This window comes from Streptopelia decaocto (genome assembly GCF_964273445.1).
Source record: "Streptopelia decaocto genome assembly, chromosome: 1".
Classification (NCBI taxonomy): domain Eukaryota; kingdom Metazoa; phylum Chordata; class Aves; order Columbiformes; family Columbidae; genus Streptopelia; species Streptopelia decaocto.
This window is the reverse complement of record NC_138663.1, coordinates 67,728,561-67,743,191: the sequence shown is the minus strand read 5'-3', so window position 1 is coordinate 67,743,191 and position 14,631 is coordinate 67,728,561. Positions and strand designations below refer to the sequence as shown.

General features: G+C 35.9%; 1 protein-coding gene across 4 annotated transcripts in view; it reads right to left on the bottom strand.

The window, feature by feature from the left end:
- Window positions 1-4,264: 4,264 nt before the first annotated feature.
- DNM1L (dynamin 1 like) overlaps window positions 4,265-14,631 on the bottom strand; it is a 35,550-nt gene continuing 25,183 nt past the window's right edge. For 2 of the 4 annotated variants that reach the window (XM_082073666.1, XM_082073667.1), the window contains 7 exons: window positions 13,784-13,876; window positions 12,168-12,224; window positions 10,921-10,998; window positions 8,461-8,628; window positions 7,757-7,866; window positions 5,416-5,575; window positions 4,265-4,593 (listed from right to left, as the gene is read on the bottom strand). In XM_082073666.1, coding sequence (XP_081929792.1) covers window positions 4,537-4,593; window positions 5,416-5,575; window positions 7,757-7,866; window positions 8,461-8,628; window positions 10,921-10,998; window positions 12,168-12,224; window positions 13,784-13,876 — 723 coding nt within the window. In that variant the 3' untranslated portion in view covers window positions 4,265-4,536. The remainder of the gene's footprint in view (window positions 4,594-5,415; window positions 5,576-7,756; window positions 7,867-8,460; window positions 8,629-10,920; window positions 10,999-12,167; window positions 12,225-13,783; window positions 13,877-14,631) is intronic. The other 2 variants (XM_082073668.1, XM_082073669.1) reach the window with 1 other exon arrangement.

Genomic DNA, 14,631 nt, shown 5'->3' with positions numbered 1-14,631 from the left:
TTCTTCAAATTATTAAACTGTAACATGGTAGCACATGGAGTTATTAATATTAATTTCTGCTTCTAGATCCCACTTATCTGCCTGATAATAAGATCTCTCTATCCCAGTCTCTATGATGAAAAAAAAGTAGTTGAGTCATTCCTACCTTAAAAAAAAAGGTCTACAGATCCTGTTAGCTCTCAGGACCAGTTTGTGTTGCTTGTTACTTTGCTTTAAACTGCAGTGATGATCAGCACTATCCTAGAAAACCATATGGAAGAAAAAAAAAAAAAATCACAACTTTGATGGGAAAAAGGTAGAAGGAAGGGAAAGTTTTCATCCACTTAATATAGCTGCATTGTTTCTTAAATGGCAGCAGCACTATCGCAATACAGAAACATGCACCTGGGAACAAACTACACGGGTGCACACCCATGTTAACCTCCAGAGAGACGCAACAGATCAAAATTGACAGGTACTTTCTGGTTGCAGGAAATAAACTAGGAGTGAGTTTCGTTTCTGATTGTCTCCTGCCTTTTTTCCTTCATCTCCAAATGGTGCAGATACGCATATATCCACACATTTCAGCTTTGTTTAAAAGCATTAGTACCCACTTTGATGAGGTATTAAAAGGGCTTTATTTTTTTTACAATACAAAATAAAAAAGGGAATGAAATTCTTTGCATACAAGGTTTTTAGTAAGATCCATTAACTCCAAGAAATTCAGTCCATGCTTCCTTTTGACCAACTCCTAGTAATCTAAATCCATTCCTGACTCTTTCCAAAGAAACAGATGGACACAACCACAACTTTTCTTGACTGTATTGGGTATCACAATAGAGCATTTGAACACTTAGACAAAGAATCAAGGATGACTGAAAATAAAAAATAATTTAAAAAAAAAAAAAAAAAGAGTATTCTTTCTTAGCTTGATCTTATTTCTCATGTACCTCAATACAGGTATGGTCAGGTAATCAGAGACATGGCTTGTTCAAAAAATATTCAAGTATTAATCATGTTTACAAGTGTGTGATTTGGAAGTGTAAAAATAAGTTATTTGGGCCAGCTATAAACAGAAACAAACAAACAAACAACATTTGTAGAGCATCTAGGGGACAGCAAAAACTAGAAGACGTAAATGTAACATTGTAGCAGCTAGCAAGGAAGAGCTAAAGGTTGAACAGGTGTGCAGCAAGTCAAGTAAAAGGGAGGTGTCGGAACCTGAAAGCACCATCACTAGTTGAAACAGTCACTGGGCATAAATCCATATGCAGGTGGTCTACTGTGTTTTTATCTTAATCTTTGAAGTATTAATCATCTAGCTGTCACCTAGCATAGAGTTTAACTGGCAACACATTAAAAAGCATATGCATTTGAGATCTTCACTATCTACAGAAAATACTAGCTAGCAATCACTCTTTTAGCTAAAGGATTGAACTGTGGAAAAAAAAAAAAAACAAAGAGAATTCAATTCAAGTGACCAAGAAGGGCACAACAGACTAGCAAGTTGTTTCCTTTGCTGTATTCCATAGGGCAGGGACCTGAGCTTGCAACACTCAGTCTGTCATCTTTCAAAGTCAATCCTCCATAAAGCACAAGGTAAAGGCCAGTTTTACTTCAATTACTTCAGAATACAGTTTGAAGCGCACAGACAACCCCCCTTACCCATCTATTCCACTAAGTGAAATTTGTAACTGACTACTAAAAAACCCAAGTAATTTGACAAACTCTGTTCACATAGGTATACTGCGTTTTATTTACAGTAGTACCACACATAGGTCAGGTATTAATGTCAAACATGTACTATTCTAAACTTGGCTACAGTGGTTATTGTCCCCCATGATTGTGTTTCACTGGATAGCAAGTTATTTAAGTTAGCTGAAATCTGTGCATTGATGGCAAAAGTACTTCTAGTTTAAATTAAATAAAGTGAACTAGAAGACATTTGTAAACAATCAGTCTAATTGGGAATTTTTCAGCTGCTGCCTTCCTCTGGCTTTTTCCCCCAGTTTCACCATTATTTATGTTAAAGGTGGCAGTAACAATAGCATTTTAAGTATAGTTCAATTCTAGACAACAGATTGCTTAGAAACCATTCACAGCCACTAGCAGCCTGTCCACACTATTACATATGCAACTATACGAGAACTAACAACGTAGAATTGCGTGAGGGCAAGTGCAAACATACATAAGGCTGTACAAATGTACGTAGTTGGACTGTTAACTTGTAAGAGCATGTAATCCTGCCACCTGAACCACAAGTCAGTTCAAAACTTTATTTCTGGAATAAATAATTTTGTGTATTATCTGTTTATTAAATAACAGGATTGTTACAGCATGGATTTTTAAAGACTTGCATTAAGGATTACAAATCCAGTTCATTTCTTGGCACTCAAACATTACCAAAGTGAAAATTTCTATGAAACTTAAAAAGAAGAGTCATAACATTTCAAAAAAACAAATTAACACTGTGGAAATGTCACATGACTTTACAGAGCCAGTTATCACTTGCAGGAATTTCTTAAATAAATGGAATTCATTTGCTTTATGCAGCATTTCAGAACTTTACAAGTCAGAGTATTTCTTCACAAGAGACTGTTGACTGAACTTTGGGAGTTAAAGCTTAGGTAGCAGTTCACTTATGGACGGCTCTCCCCTGTTCAAAACAGACTTCTTAGATGTCGAAAGCAACGGGGAGAGAGGTGTCAAGTGAATTCCAACCAGAAATGTAATGACTTTGACAAAACTATTAAAAGCTTCCACTGTTCACCAAAACTGATTTGAAAAGTGGCTTGCACTTGAAATTCACTACAGTCACACATTTGTTAATTCTGAGAACTACCATCCCTGGATACAACACAAGAAGTTAAAATTACTTCCTTTGTATTCATCACATGTAATGCATACATCAGGACATTCTAGGCTGTTTAAAACCACAGAATATATTTGTGTTCTGCAGGAATTATTTCAGATCATGCATAGAAGTATTCAAAAGTTGCATGTCAGACTTAACTTCTTGTGCTTACATTGGTGCCAAACTGAAGATTACCATGAGAAAAATAATTTTTTAAACAGACCTTCTTGTAAACTGAGGTTTTAAAATTTTCAGTCCTCAGCAGCTTACAAAAAGAATTCCATTTCTGTTAACTGATGAAGTGGGGAAAGAACTGAATATCGTAATAAAAACTTCACTATATTGGCCCAATGTTGTAAAAGCAAGCCACGGATGTTAACAGCAGTGTCCTATTTTTCATGCAAGTTGTGTGAGATATAAAATTTGAGCAACACCATAGTAAACATTTTTACTTTATACAAAAAAAGTGAATCTGCTTGAAAAGTACATGCAAGTGCACTGGCTAGAGTTTAAATAAATTTAAATTCATAAAAATTTAAATGTTTACTTTTTAAAGGCCAGTATAATCAATATTTATCTGTATGAATTATAATCAGAAGTAACTCATCAACATAATTTCCAACCCACAATTCCCTAATTTTAGGATTGTCCTCAAAAAAAAAAAAAAAAAAGAAAGAAAAAGGAAAGTAAAAAGCTACTTACAGCACAGTAAAATTTCCTCAAAAGTAACTGTAATCTCTGGTATAAATATTCCAATCCCACGGACTGTCTTTCATACTGTCATACATTCCAACATTTGCAAGAAGTTGTGGGGATCCCCTTCTCCCTGGCCAATTTAATCTGTTTTTAAAAGAAACACTTATTATCCCATAACAGTTTTGAAATCTGTTTTTATTTTTCTGTTCTGCCAGAACAAATTTACTGTCGGATGGTCCAGGGGCTTGGTCCCAGGGGGGAGGAAGGGGAAGGTGTTCTTGTACCTGATTATAATCCCCAATGTTTATACACAAGCTCCAGTGCACATTAATAACTTTGCACCCAACTTTTCAGTAGGCTGTTATTGTTCGCAAGCTCCAGGCTAATTCTTCCTACATGATACTCCGTTCAATGAAGTTTGAAGTTTTGTCTGCAGTTTTAACATTTGGGGGAAAAAAAAGGGGACACACATACGTAGTAATACGGTAGACATCTCTACTGTGCTATAAAATTGATACCTCCATCTGTCATAGTGCATGCAATATATTCATGAAAGAAAATACTCGGTGCTCTCTTCTCTTCACAGTATTTAAACTTCTATTGTAAAGCAGCTTAAAACTATGCCACAAGACTACACCGTCCATCTTAACCACAGGCAACCTGTTTAGCAAGTCAGGCACTGGAACTTTAATGTTTTTTTTCCCCCACATTCAAGTGAGACTGTCACAGAAACAGTAGACTTGGTCTGCTTTAATTTGCACCAGAAGATGGTAAGGAAACATTTAGAGCCATATATTATGTGGATTAAATACAACTTATTTTGCAAAATACAGCATATTTTTTTCTGTTTGCAAATCAAACCAACTGTCTTTACATGAGCAGATTTACACAGTTGCCGTACACAGATAAGAGTTCATAAATAAAAATTCTACTCCGTATACCATGCCTAGCAATTTTCAAGTCAAGGTAACCTCCGATGCATATAAATAGTGTGGCTGGTACAGTCTTCACCAAAGATGCGTCTCACGAATCTCTGCAATGATCTGACTGGCTCGCTGAAGGGCCTGCGCACGTAAAGACAGAAAGGCCAGAGTTATTGAGTTTTTCTGAAGAGATTTCTCAGAGATGACAGCAGCAGTATAGTAAATGTGATGTTAAAAAGGAAGCTAAGGCTAATAATTTTAATTATGAGTGTTAACAACCTGCAATGACATTGATTGACAACCCTGAACCCTTCCATCTGCAAATGATTATGCAAGTAGAAAATACTACAAAGCAAAAGGTAATAGTAAAACTTAGCATAGGTGTCATTAAATCATTTCTCTAGAGACATTAATTAATTGAAAACTGAACTCCCGGTTAGAAGCAAAAAGACCTCACTGTCATAATTTTGAGCAACTTTTACATACTCAGTGTTCCAAATAACACCTATGATTGTCTTAATATTTTGTATTTATAAAGAAATTCTCAAGGGAGGCAAACTTTTTCACCACAGTTTTAATGCTTTAAATCTTCCTCAAAATAAAAGGGAAACTGCACCTATTTTATATCACTTTTAGCATTCTGATGCTAAACTGAACTGCTGAACACGAAGTTAAACAAAAGCAAATCACTAAAACTAAATGTATAATTGAAAATAACACCAGATTACAACTTCTGCTTTACGCCTGAAATATAGTTTAGGTCACTTCTTCCCAACTAGTCAATATACATAATCCTTTCTGGTCACATATTGCTTTAAATTCCTCTAGCAGAGAAAAGTAATACACTGGCATACTCTTAAAAACCAGCAAAACAAAACAAAAAGGCAAGTCTTCAAAAAATCTCACATTTATATGGTTTCAATTTCATTAATTACTCCCATGAGTTCCTGATCTTTTTAATACCTTTAGCATGTCAGCTGCCTCTTTTCTGCGCTGTGCCATGTCCTCAGATTCCGTCAGAAGGTCATCCAACAACAAGGATTTATACAGCTGGCCCACCAGCTCACTCTGAAGAGTGTCTTTCACGTGGTTCACCAGAAAATGCATCACCGCCTTTGGCACACTGCAAGCACATTAAGATTGTTTCTTCAAAAAGAATTACTCAAAATCAGGTCTGTTCTAGATTGAAGAACGCACAGTGAGAGCAAGTGGCTACACACAAACTTGGCTCAAACTACCAGGAATTTACCACTACCATAAATATCATAAGTATCTTGTGCAATTTAGGAGCTGTTGAATTTCTCCCAAATAGGATAGCTGCATTGTAAAGAACATGATTATATATAATGTAAAGAAATAAGAATAAATTACTTTGTTCACTAGAGATCAGTCTGAGTCTCCACTGTGTTAGGCATGGCAAAAAGCTAAGTATTTTGACCTTAGAATCAATCTTACAGTGTGTATGAGAAAGGAAAGAGGCAAAGAAAGAATTCATATATCCGATCTTAACTCAGTGGATGAACTGAAAACAGGATCACTGTTCAAACACTGGGACATAGTATCTCTGGTATCAGAGAGCAGAATGTGAAGGCAATTTAAAACCACAAAGTATAAGTGTGAAAAATACACTCATCTGGAATGCAGGCAGACAGCAACCAGTGAGAATCAAGAACAATCCATCAGAAAGACACTACAGAATCTGTAGAGCAATATTTTTCAGCTCTATGTCAGGCTAAAGCACCTGAAAGAAACCGGTGTCTTAGCTCTGATTTCCAGGGCACTAAGCTTCTTGAAATTCCAGGTACTGAATGTAGCTGAAGCTGGTTTTCTTTGGGACTTAGGATATGTGTAGCAGTACTCTTCTGAAAAAGCGTGTGGAAAAAAACCAAACCATACGAGTGCACCTCAGGTTATTTCATCAGAGTGACAGTAATCAACAACAAAATCACTGATCATTGTTCCCAACTGGGAAATGAAACCTTTCAGTTTAGACAAGCTTGTTGCTGCAATTCTTAGCAGTGGTATTTTGCAACTAGAGTGGGCTGGGAGTTGATGTGTAATCCACCATTACTCATTAAGTACTGACAACATCGCTCTCCTCACATGCCCACAGCCCTAAATAGAAATAATTTTTATGGGCAGATCAAGAGTTTTTGTTCTTTCTCAGTGTGCTGAGAATTGCATTGCATTGCAAGGTCTACCAAAAGAAGAGCTTAAGAAAGCAGCCTGGAATACTCAGGAATCCTAGTCACCTGGCTAAGAGTAAAAGCAGCCCAAAATTCAGGATCAAAGCTGTGTGGGTACAGATACCATCCAAACCACCCAAGTAAGAGACTGAATTAGTTCTGCAAGTATTATACAGCGTGGACATAAGTACCATCTTTCCTAAAAATATTTCTGAATTAGGCGAAGATGTCCAAACACAAATTTATAATGTTTGAGATAGCATTTTTTTTTTCATTATGTATGCGTATTTACTGCAAAAAATGTGAATGGTTTATTTAGAGTATGCCAGAAGGTAACACTACTAGTACTAACACTGCAGTAAAATTAAGGTAAACAAAGCAATTCCTTGCCGTGAAATACTAAAAATTATACCGAGGAGAATATTAGTTCACTAGATAGAATAAAACTTATATGACTTCACTAATCTGTTCTAAACTCTGGTTTCCAGACTCCTGTATTTCCCATATATATATATTAATATTTATAAATATATATAAAAAGTTAAGTCTTTCCACACAGACTTAAACAAAGAGAAGCTTTACATCATTCTTCATTTTAAAAAGTATGCCAGTTTTAAAACAAGGCTTTAAAGGCATTTTCCACAGTTGCATACTGCAAAAATACCACTTCTACAATCTTTGGATCCTTATAGTTAAGTATTAGAAAACTTAGGCACAGTAGTTCCTATTTGATCTCCCTCTCTGAAATAAGAGGATGGCAAAGCTGAGTTCCATCAGGGCTACACAGCACCCAGAGTTCATCCCAGTTATGTGCTGCAAATCATCCATCTGAATTGTACTATACTCTGGAAAAGCAGGCATCTCCTAAATAATTAATTAAACCTTTAATTTTACTTAACACAGAACTCAAACCATTTGTGAAAACAAGTGCTTCTTCAGGCTTCTTAATTCTGTGAAAGGGTAAGTTTTACTGCTGCTGTCCCTTCTAAAGGAAAAAAAACATGTTTTCTCTTTGGTTACAAACATAAGAACATGATAAAGCAACAAGATTATATATGTGACTCCTGAGATATCACAACATTTGTATGGCTTAACATTTCTGGAAAGTTTTGCTTTACCTGTCCTGAATGTTCTTCCTGACAATAAGGAAGTAAGATTTAATAAGTCGTTCAATCACTTCACAATCTCGTTGCTCACGGGCAGAAAGCTTGCGAGCGACAGGTACAGGCTATGTAAAAAGATAAAAAACTCATTTTACCAATTCTGCTCATTTGCCTAGGTAAATAAAACTCAAATAGTGCAATCTACAATAAACTATTGCTCTGATAGTTTGATAGGTGTAACCTGTGTTGCCACAGATTTCTAATTCTTCATAAATAAATGTCAAAATCCAGATCTGCAAAACAAAAGTCAGAAGGCACCACTACTAATTTTTTTTATAAGCTCACTAAAGGAACAAAGCTCTCCACAATACTTAAAGGATCTTAATCTATTTTTACCATAAGTGGCTTTTATTTTTAATGATTCTTTTCCTGTAATATTAAAATGCCAACTTCAGCAAAAAAGCAGGCATTTGAGTTATCAGCTGAGATTTGTTTCTGTAGAAAGAGCGATCTAGATGAGAAGTCTATTTGCACAAGAATTTGTGAAAGGAAGCCAGTTATCTCAAATCATAGGCTGAAACTGGAAGGGGGCAGAAATGAAGGACTGGGCAAGCAAGGAAGGAGAAGAAGAGACTGAGAAGAGCTCCCTGTCCCTGTAGTGGTAATTATTTACAAAGATATGAACTACAAAGAGGAAGTATTTGTCCTTCATGACTCACCACATCTAATAGGTTTACAGCATGTCCTTTTTGAGGACTAGCAGGTAGGGCTGCAGCTGGCTTGGATTTTTCCTCTGCTGATACCTCTTCCACTTTGGAGGGTTTCAGCATTCCTCTCCAGTTGCCCGTTCCAGGCTCCTGAGGCATATCTCCCGCTCCAGGAGCAGCCTGCACAAACAGCACAACGGAGAAACATGGGAGAGTTAGGACGTGGGCACTGCAAAGCAGTGTCTGATCGAATCTTCTATTGCTGAGCTATAGGTAAGACTCACGATTAATGTGATTTTCATATGTATATTGCCACCATTCTATTATTCACATTCCCCAACTTTGTCCTCCATTTGCTGATTACAGCCGACACAAAGTAGCAGTAAAACAAAAGCTTTTACAATTCAGATTCTTGCTAATAATGGTATGAAAATGCCTCATAGATAATCTTCCCAGCATTTTAAGGGTCTACAAATCACTTCCGAAATATGGAATGGGCTTCCTACGTCATTTGGCTTTTACCACTTTTACCATACAACCTTGGAGCAACACAACCTATACTATCAGGATCACTCTGAAAGTACATTTTGAAGATCACCACAGTTCTTGGAAGACTTGAATTTAAATTATTTGGTATTTTATTTGAAAATAAATAGAAGTTTCTTACAATAACAGCTAAAATATATGCACATTTATGTTTCCAGGTACCAAAGCTATGAATGTATTTGTGCTGCCAAACTTCAACACACAGATGGCATTTCTTTGCACTAAATGAAAATAAATAAATAATTAAATAGACAGACAGATAAATAAATAAATAAATAAATATCCACCCTCTGGAAATGAAGATCAGAGTTTCTGGGGAGTTCCAGACAAAGAATGACTCACTCATCCCCTGAGGAAAGGACATAATACCCAACATTGGGAATCACTGGACAGAAGAAATATTAGTAGATGGTATCCACCACATGTCAAATTAGTATTAAAAAAAGACTGTTTATTTTGATGTGGAACAGTGGTAATTTTCATTTTGTACCTTTCCATAAGCCTAGTATCTGCTCTATTTACTACTATGCTTTAAAATCTATTGCTGTTTGAACTACTACAACTTGTCTTGCTTCAGATATAGGAAAATAAGCTAAATTCATCTATTTATCTATTGTGTTTAAAATTGAACCACCACAGGCTGATCTTGAGTGTAAAAAAGAGTGAGAAACAAAGCACAACAAACAGAATATCAATAGTTGCATACCAGGAGGAAATCCAGCTAAACTGTGCACATCAGAAATTTTATTACAATTGCACAACTGTTCAGAGGTGCTGTAAAAAAATACACGATAAGAATCCAAATCAACCTCTACTAATAAGAGAGAGCTATTGATGAGGAAAGCTCCATTACATTATTTCTAATTGCAACACAGCTATTCAAAATGGAAAAACTCCCTATGCCGCTCTCATTCAGTATTGCTGTGGAGCTTGCTCCATCCCCAAAGTAGCTTCAGAAACCAAGCTACATTCTTTCACAAGAAACGGTGTTAAGTATGTGTCACCTCATAAAGGGTTTTGTGGGAAATACAAATTAAGCCAAATTGGGCAGCTTCCTTCAACTTCTTAAATCGCAACAGTATCCAAGCAGGAGCTCTTGATTTCTTACTAGATGTCTGCATTGTGTAGAACCTCTAAAACTGTGATGAAAATAGTTAAAATTCTACTGCTGACTAGATTTTGACTTTAACTACTTTGTTCAGGACAGAAATGGCAGCTTTGCACTAGAAGCTGAATGTGCATATGCAGTGAAGCAGAAAGCCTGAGTCCTCTTGGTACTCCTAATACACAAACTTGTGACTGCCCATCTTTTATGACTCCAAGTGAAAGCAATTAGCAAAGAAAAAGTCTTTACATTAATGAGCTGTTATTTTAACATGAGAGACAGCACACCTAATGCATAAAAAACAACCACCGCAGAACACATTTCACAAATATAAGTAAACCAGGGACTGAATGATTACGTGGAACAACAAAAAGGAGGTTCAGTTTGAACAAAGCCTATAAAGATTCCCTGCGGGAAGCAGGAAACTCACATTTTTAGCTTATCTTCTGTCCTCCTTCTTTAACTGTCAACACATTAAGAACATGCAGTTTAACAACCATGCTGAACACTTTTGATTACAATACTGTTGCACCAAACAATCTATTGACTACAGTCTGAGGGAAATTATGCTGCATACTTGCACAATATATTACAACCAAGAGTTGAAACAGAAAGCAGTGACTTTGCCCCCTACTGACACAACTTTACCTGCCACTGCAGATATCAAAATCAGTAATGCTAGGTAATCTACACTCTGTAGGGCATAACGTGTCAGTGACAGAGCACTAAATACAAACTGCTTTCCGTACTATCTGCGGTGCACCACAACAGAGATGTGCATGCAGTGCTTACACAGGAAAAAAAAAATAATGAAGACAGACCTTGCCATCAGCCTCAGCAGAAGCAGCAGTAACAGCCTCCTGGGAAGCAGGTGGCAATGCACCTGGAGCTTTAGTAGACTAAGGAAGGTGAAAAATGCAGGGAGGGAAAAAAAAAAAATTCAACTGAAGACCACAAAATCTACACTTTTACCTACTAGCATCTTTCAAAATCCCGAAAAGAAGATATTTTGAATCAAAGCAGTGATATAAGCAGAAAAAAAAAAACAAACAAAAAAACATCTCCAAGACAGTTAAGAGATTTTGGGCTTATCTGGCTGAAATTTCATTTCAGCTCCTATAGTGATGATATAAATATGAAGGCAATAAAAAGAAGGATCAAAGAGCACTGAAAGCAATCTCTAGATAGCTACCTAAAATTCCCAGTTCACCATCAGGTGACTTCTACTGATTAAAGGCAGTAATATTAGATCCATTCTGGGACTTTGTCTTACTTTTTAAGCTAACAAACTTACTGAACTGATTTCTATCAGCTGTAGTAACTCCTGCTACAACCTGTGAGGAGCTTAAAATATGTTCAGTATATTTGGATTCTAAATACTTCTCATAATATTAAATACCTAACTGTCTAAAATTCCAGCTGATTGTCAGACCATTCATTTCTACCACGAGGCAATGTTTTCCATGACACTTGGTTCTTCCACTCATGAACTTAATTGTCATTGAACTAATCCCAAAACCTGGTAAAAATACACGAGCTCCAGAGACAGAATGCATAATGGCATTATGGTGATCAACTGAAAACATCACCTCCACCATCTTCTCCCAAAGAAAGCAAGACTGCAATAAACTGCAGCTTTAAGAGTAACTTAAAAAAACAACAACCAACCACCCAGTCACTATGCTGGCACTCTGAATATTTTAAATCACTTGTTTATCTTTTGAAATCAGTGTGTCTCAGCCATATATTTATGTATGCAAGTTATGACTACATCTTCAACACCTGCAGGCATTTTAAGCCTTACCTCAGATGACATTCAAGTAATAAGTGTAATATTAATGTAAATTTATAGGCAAGTCTTCAGAAATCCCAGATTTAAAATCTGCTAAAAAATGCATCTTTGGAAGAAGAAAATAACATTCCACTTCTGTCTTATGAAACTGAAAGAAAAATGTCAATACCCAAGACACTTACTAGGGCAACATATCAAAGTTTCCAATACTCAGATTGGATCAAAGTAGAATACATTAAACTTAAAATTAATAAATAAAATTCAACATTTACTTACCTTGTCTCGTGGCACAGCAGAAGGCAATTCCCGGGCTAGCCTGTTACGCCTTTGTTCCTTGAAAAACAATCCAGCAAGACCTCAATTATGTATTACTCTGTGTAAACACATCTGCAAGATTCATCTTTTACAGATGACTTTCATTTTAGAGACAACACTAGTAAGTTGATCTCATCCAGAGTCATTTATTCATATTATGATCCTATGAAAGCCTCAATTATTTGGATAAAACTGCTCTCATTACCTGGTCAAATGTAAATTCTCCATATAAAAACTTCTGCAAAACATTTTTCAACACATTCCATAATCAAAGCTAGATCCTTTAAAAACCAAGATTAAAGATACACAGGTTAGCTTAGCACAGATACCCTACAGCCCTCATTAACCTTTAAATCTTCAACGTAATCTAAAAGGATTTGATCCTGCAGCCAGCAGGTTTAACTATGATTAGCCCAAAAGAAAGAAGGAGGCAGAATTCACTTTATAACAAAATAATTTGAAGCAATCAGGACAAAGGTCTGATTTTTCTTGATATTAAGAACTGATTGTCCACTGAATAAGGATAAGATGTTTTACGTGCTTTGCTTCTTCAAAAATTTCAATGTCCTGTTCAGGAAAATGTTGGAAAAGAACTAGTTTAAGTAACACACAGTAACACAATAATCTCATACGTTCAACTTCACAAAGTCCTAATTTTTGTACTCATGAGAGTTTGCATACACATTGTTTCTGAACTAGATTCAAGAGCAGTCTACCAAGGCAAATTAAATTGCATATCCAGTCAATAGAAAATTCTGTACAGAAGAAAGTAAATGCTTAGAACTAAAGAACTAAACTGATAACATAAGCATCTCAATAAAGAACACTGCTATGAAAGAATGTGTTGGATAAGCAGGGGAACACAAGATTAATAACGAGCTCTTAGATGGATGAAGTACTACAACAAAATCAGATTGCAAGAAAGAACTGAGCAGACCAGTTGTAGAACAACTGCTTCTATAGAATGATGATGGCAACAAGTATTATCAATCAAATCTGGGCTTAAAAAAAAAAAAAAAACAGACTACTGAAATTGGAAAAGGCTTATGGAAGACTGATGGAGAAAATTGTCTTAGGGAAGCGTGGTAACACTGATATTCACGAACAATGCCAAAAGGAAACAGAAATTAGAACCTAAATAGAGAAAACAATACTTGTACTATCCTTTGATGAATACGAGGAACATTATAGCTATTGATTCATACTGTCAGAGACAAAATGCAGTTACTTCAACATGAAAGAGCATTTCACAACTATTTTAAGTTTTTCTTCTATAAATTTCATCTAATAGAAAATACTCAATTAGGTACCCATTTTACTTTCCAGACAGAAATACAGACAGAATTGTTTTCAGTGAAATACCAACCACTGTTCCCGAATTTAATATGGAATATAAATCTAACAAATCAACAGATCACAAGAGAATACACCATATTTGTAATATATCACATTTTTATACTTCAAAATGTAGAAGTGTGTTTCAGTGAAAGCAACTGAAGCATTTGTTCTTTTACCAATCACTTAGGCTCCCACTTAAGGGAGTCAAAAGACTTTTTTAACATAATGTATTTTCTTACCTCTATGTTGTTATTCATTAAACCACAGGCATCAGCAAAGTCTGGATGCTTGGTATTGATATAAGCTAACTCAATAGCCACTAGATTATGAACCTGCAACGCAATGTCATTCATAGTTCAAAAATTCAGTGAGCAAATCTAATACTAGCGACAAGCAATGACCTACAATGCTAGAAAGCACAAGCTCACTGTCCACAGCAAAAGACTATTCTTACTGCCCCAAAGACATTGAAGTTCAAATCCAGAAGGCAAGAAGGGAATTCATTCATTGCAATACATGCAGACCTTAAGCCATTTTAGATGTTACAACGTTTGAACCAGTAAGAGATGGGTCACTATTGGGGACAGTGAGCATACAGAACAATTTTTGCTTTTCACATCAAACATATGCAAACATATGTTTCCTCCCCAATAAGCAGACTAAAGCAGACTTTTGCATTAAAACATATTTACTCAAAGCTAGAAGTTGAATTTTTAGTTCTCAGTAAAGGGCATTACATGCAAAATCAACATTTGGCATTGATTTTATCTGCAAAACACAGAGCAAGGACTATAATTTAATTTTCATCATTGCATCCCGAACTCTACAGTAAATGCACAGTTTCTGTTACAAGGGAGGGAAATATATCTGAAAGACTAGGAGATATTAAATTGAAACACGTAAGCTGAAGAAGGCTCCCCCCATCCCTTTGCTCCTTTGTTTTTTATCTATCTACTAGTGTATAAGTTTCAAACCACCTAGATATTAAGTATCTAGCTACTTAACAAATACAAGTTAAGATTCCTTTAATAATTTGGGTCCCTGTCATTACAGATAAAACAGAAGCATCAAGAAAGAATCCAGAAAA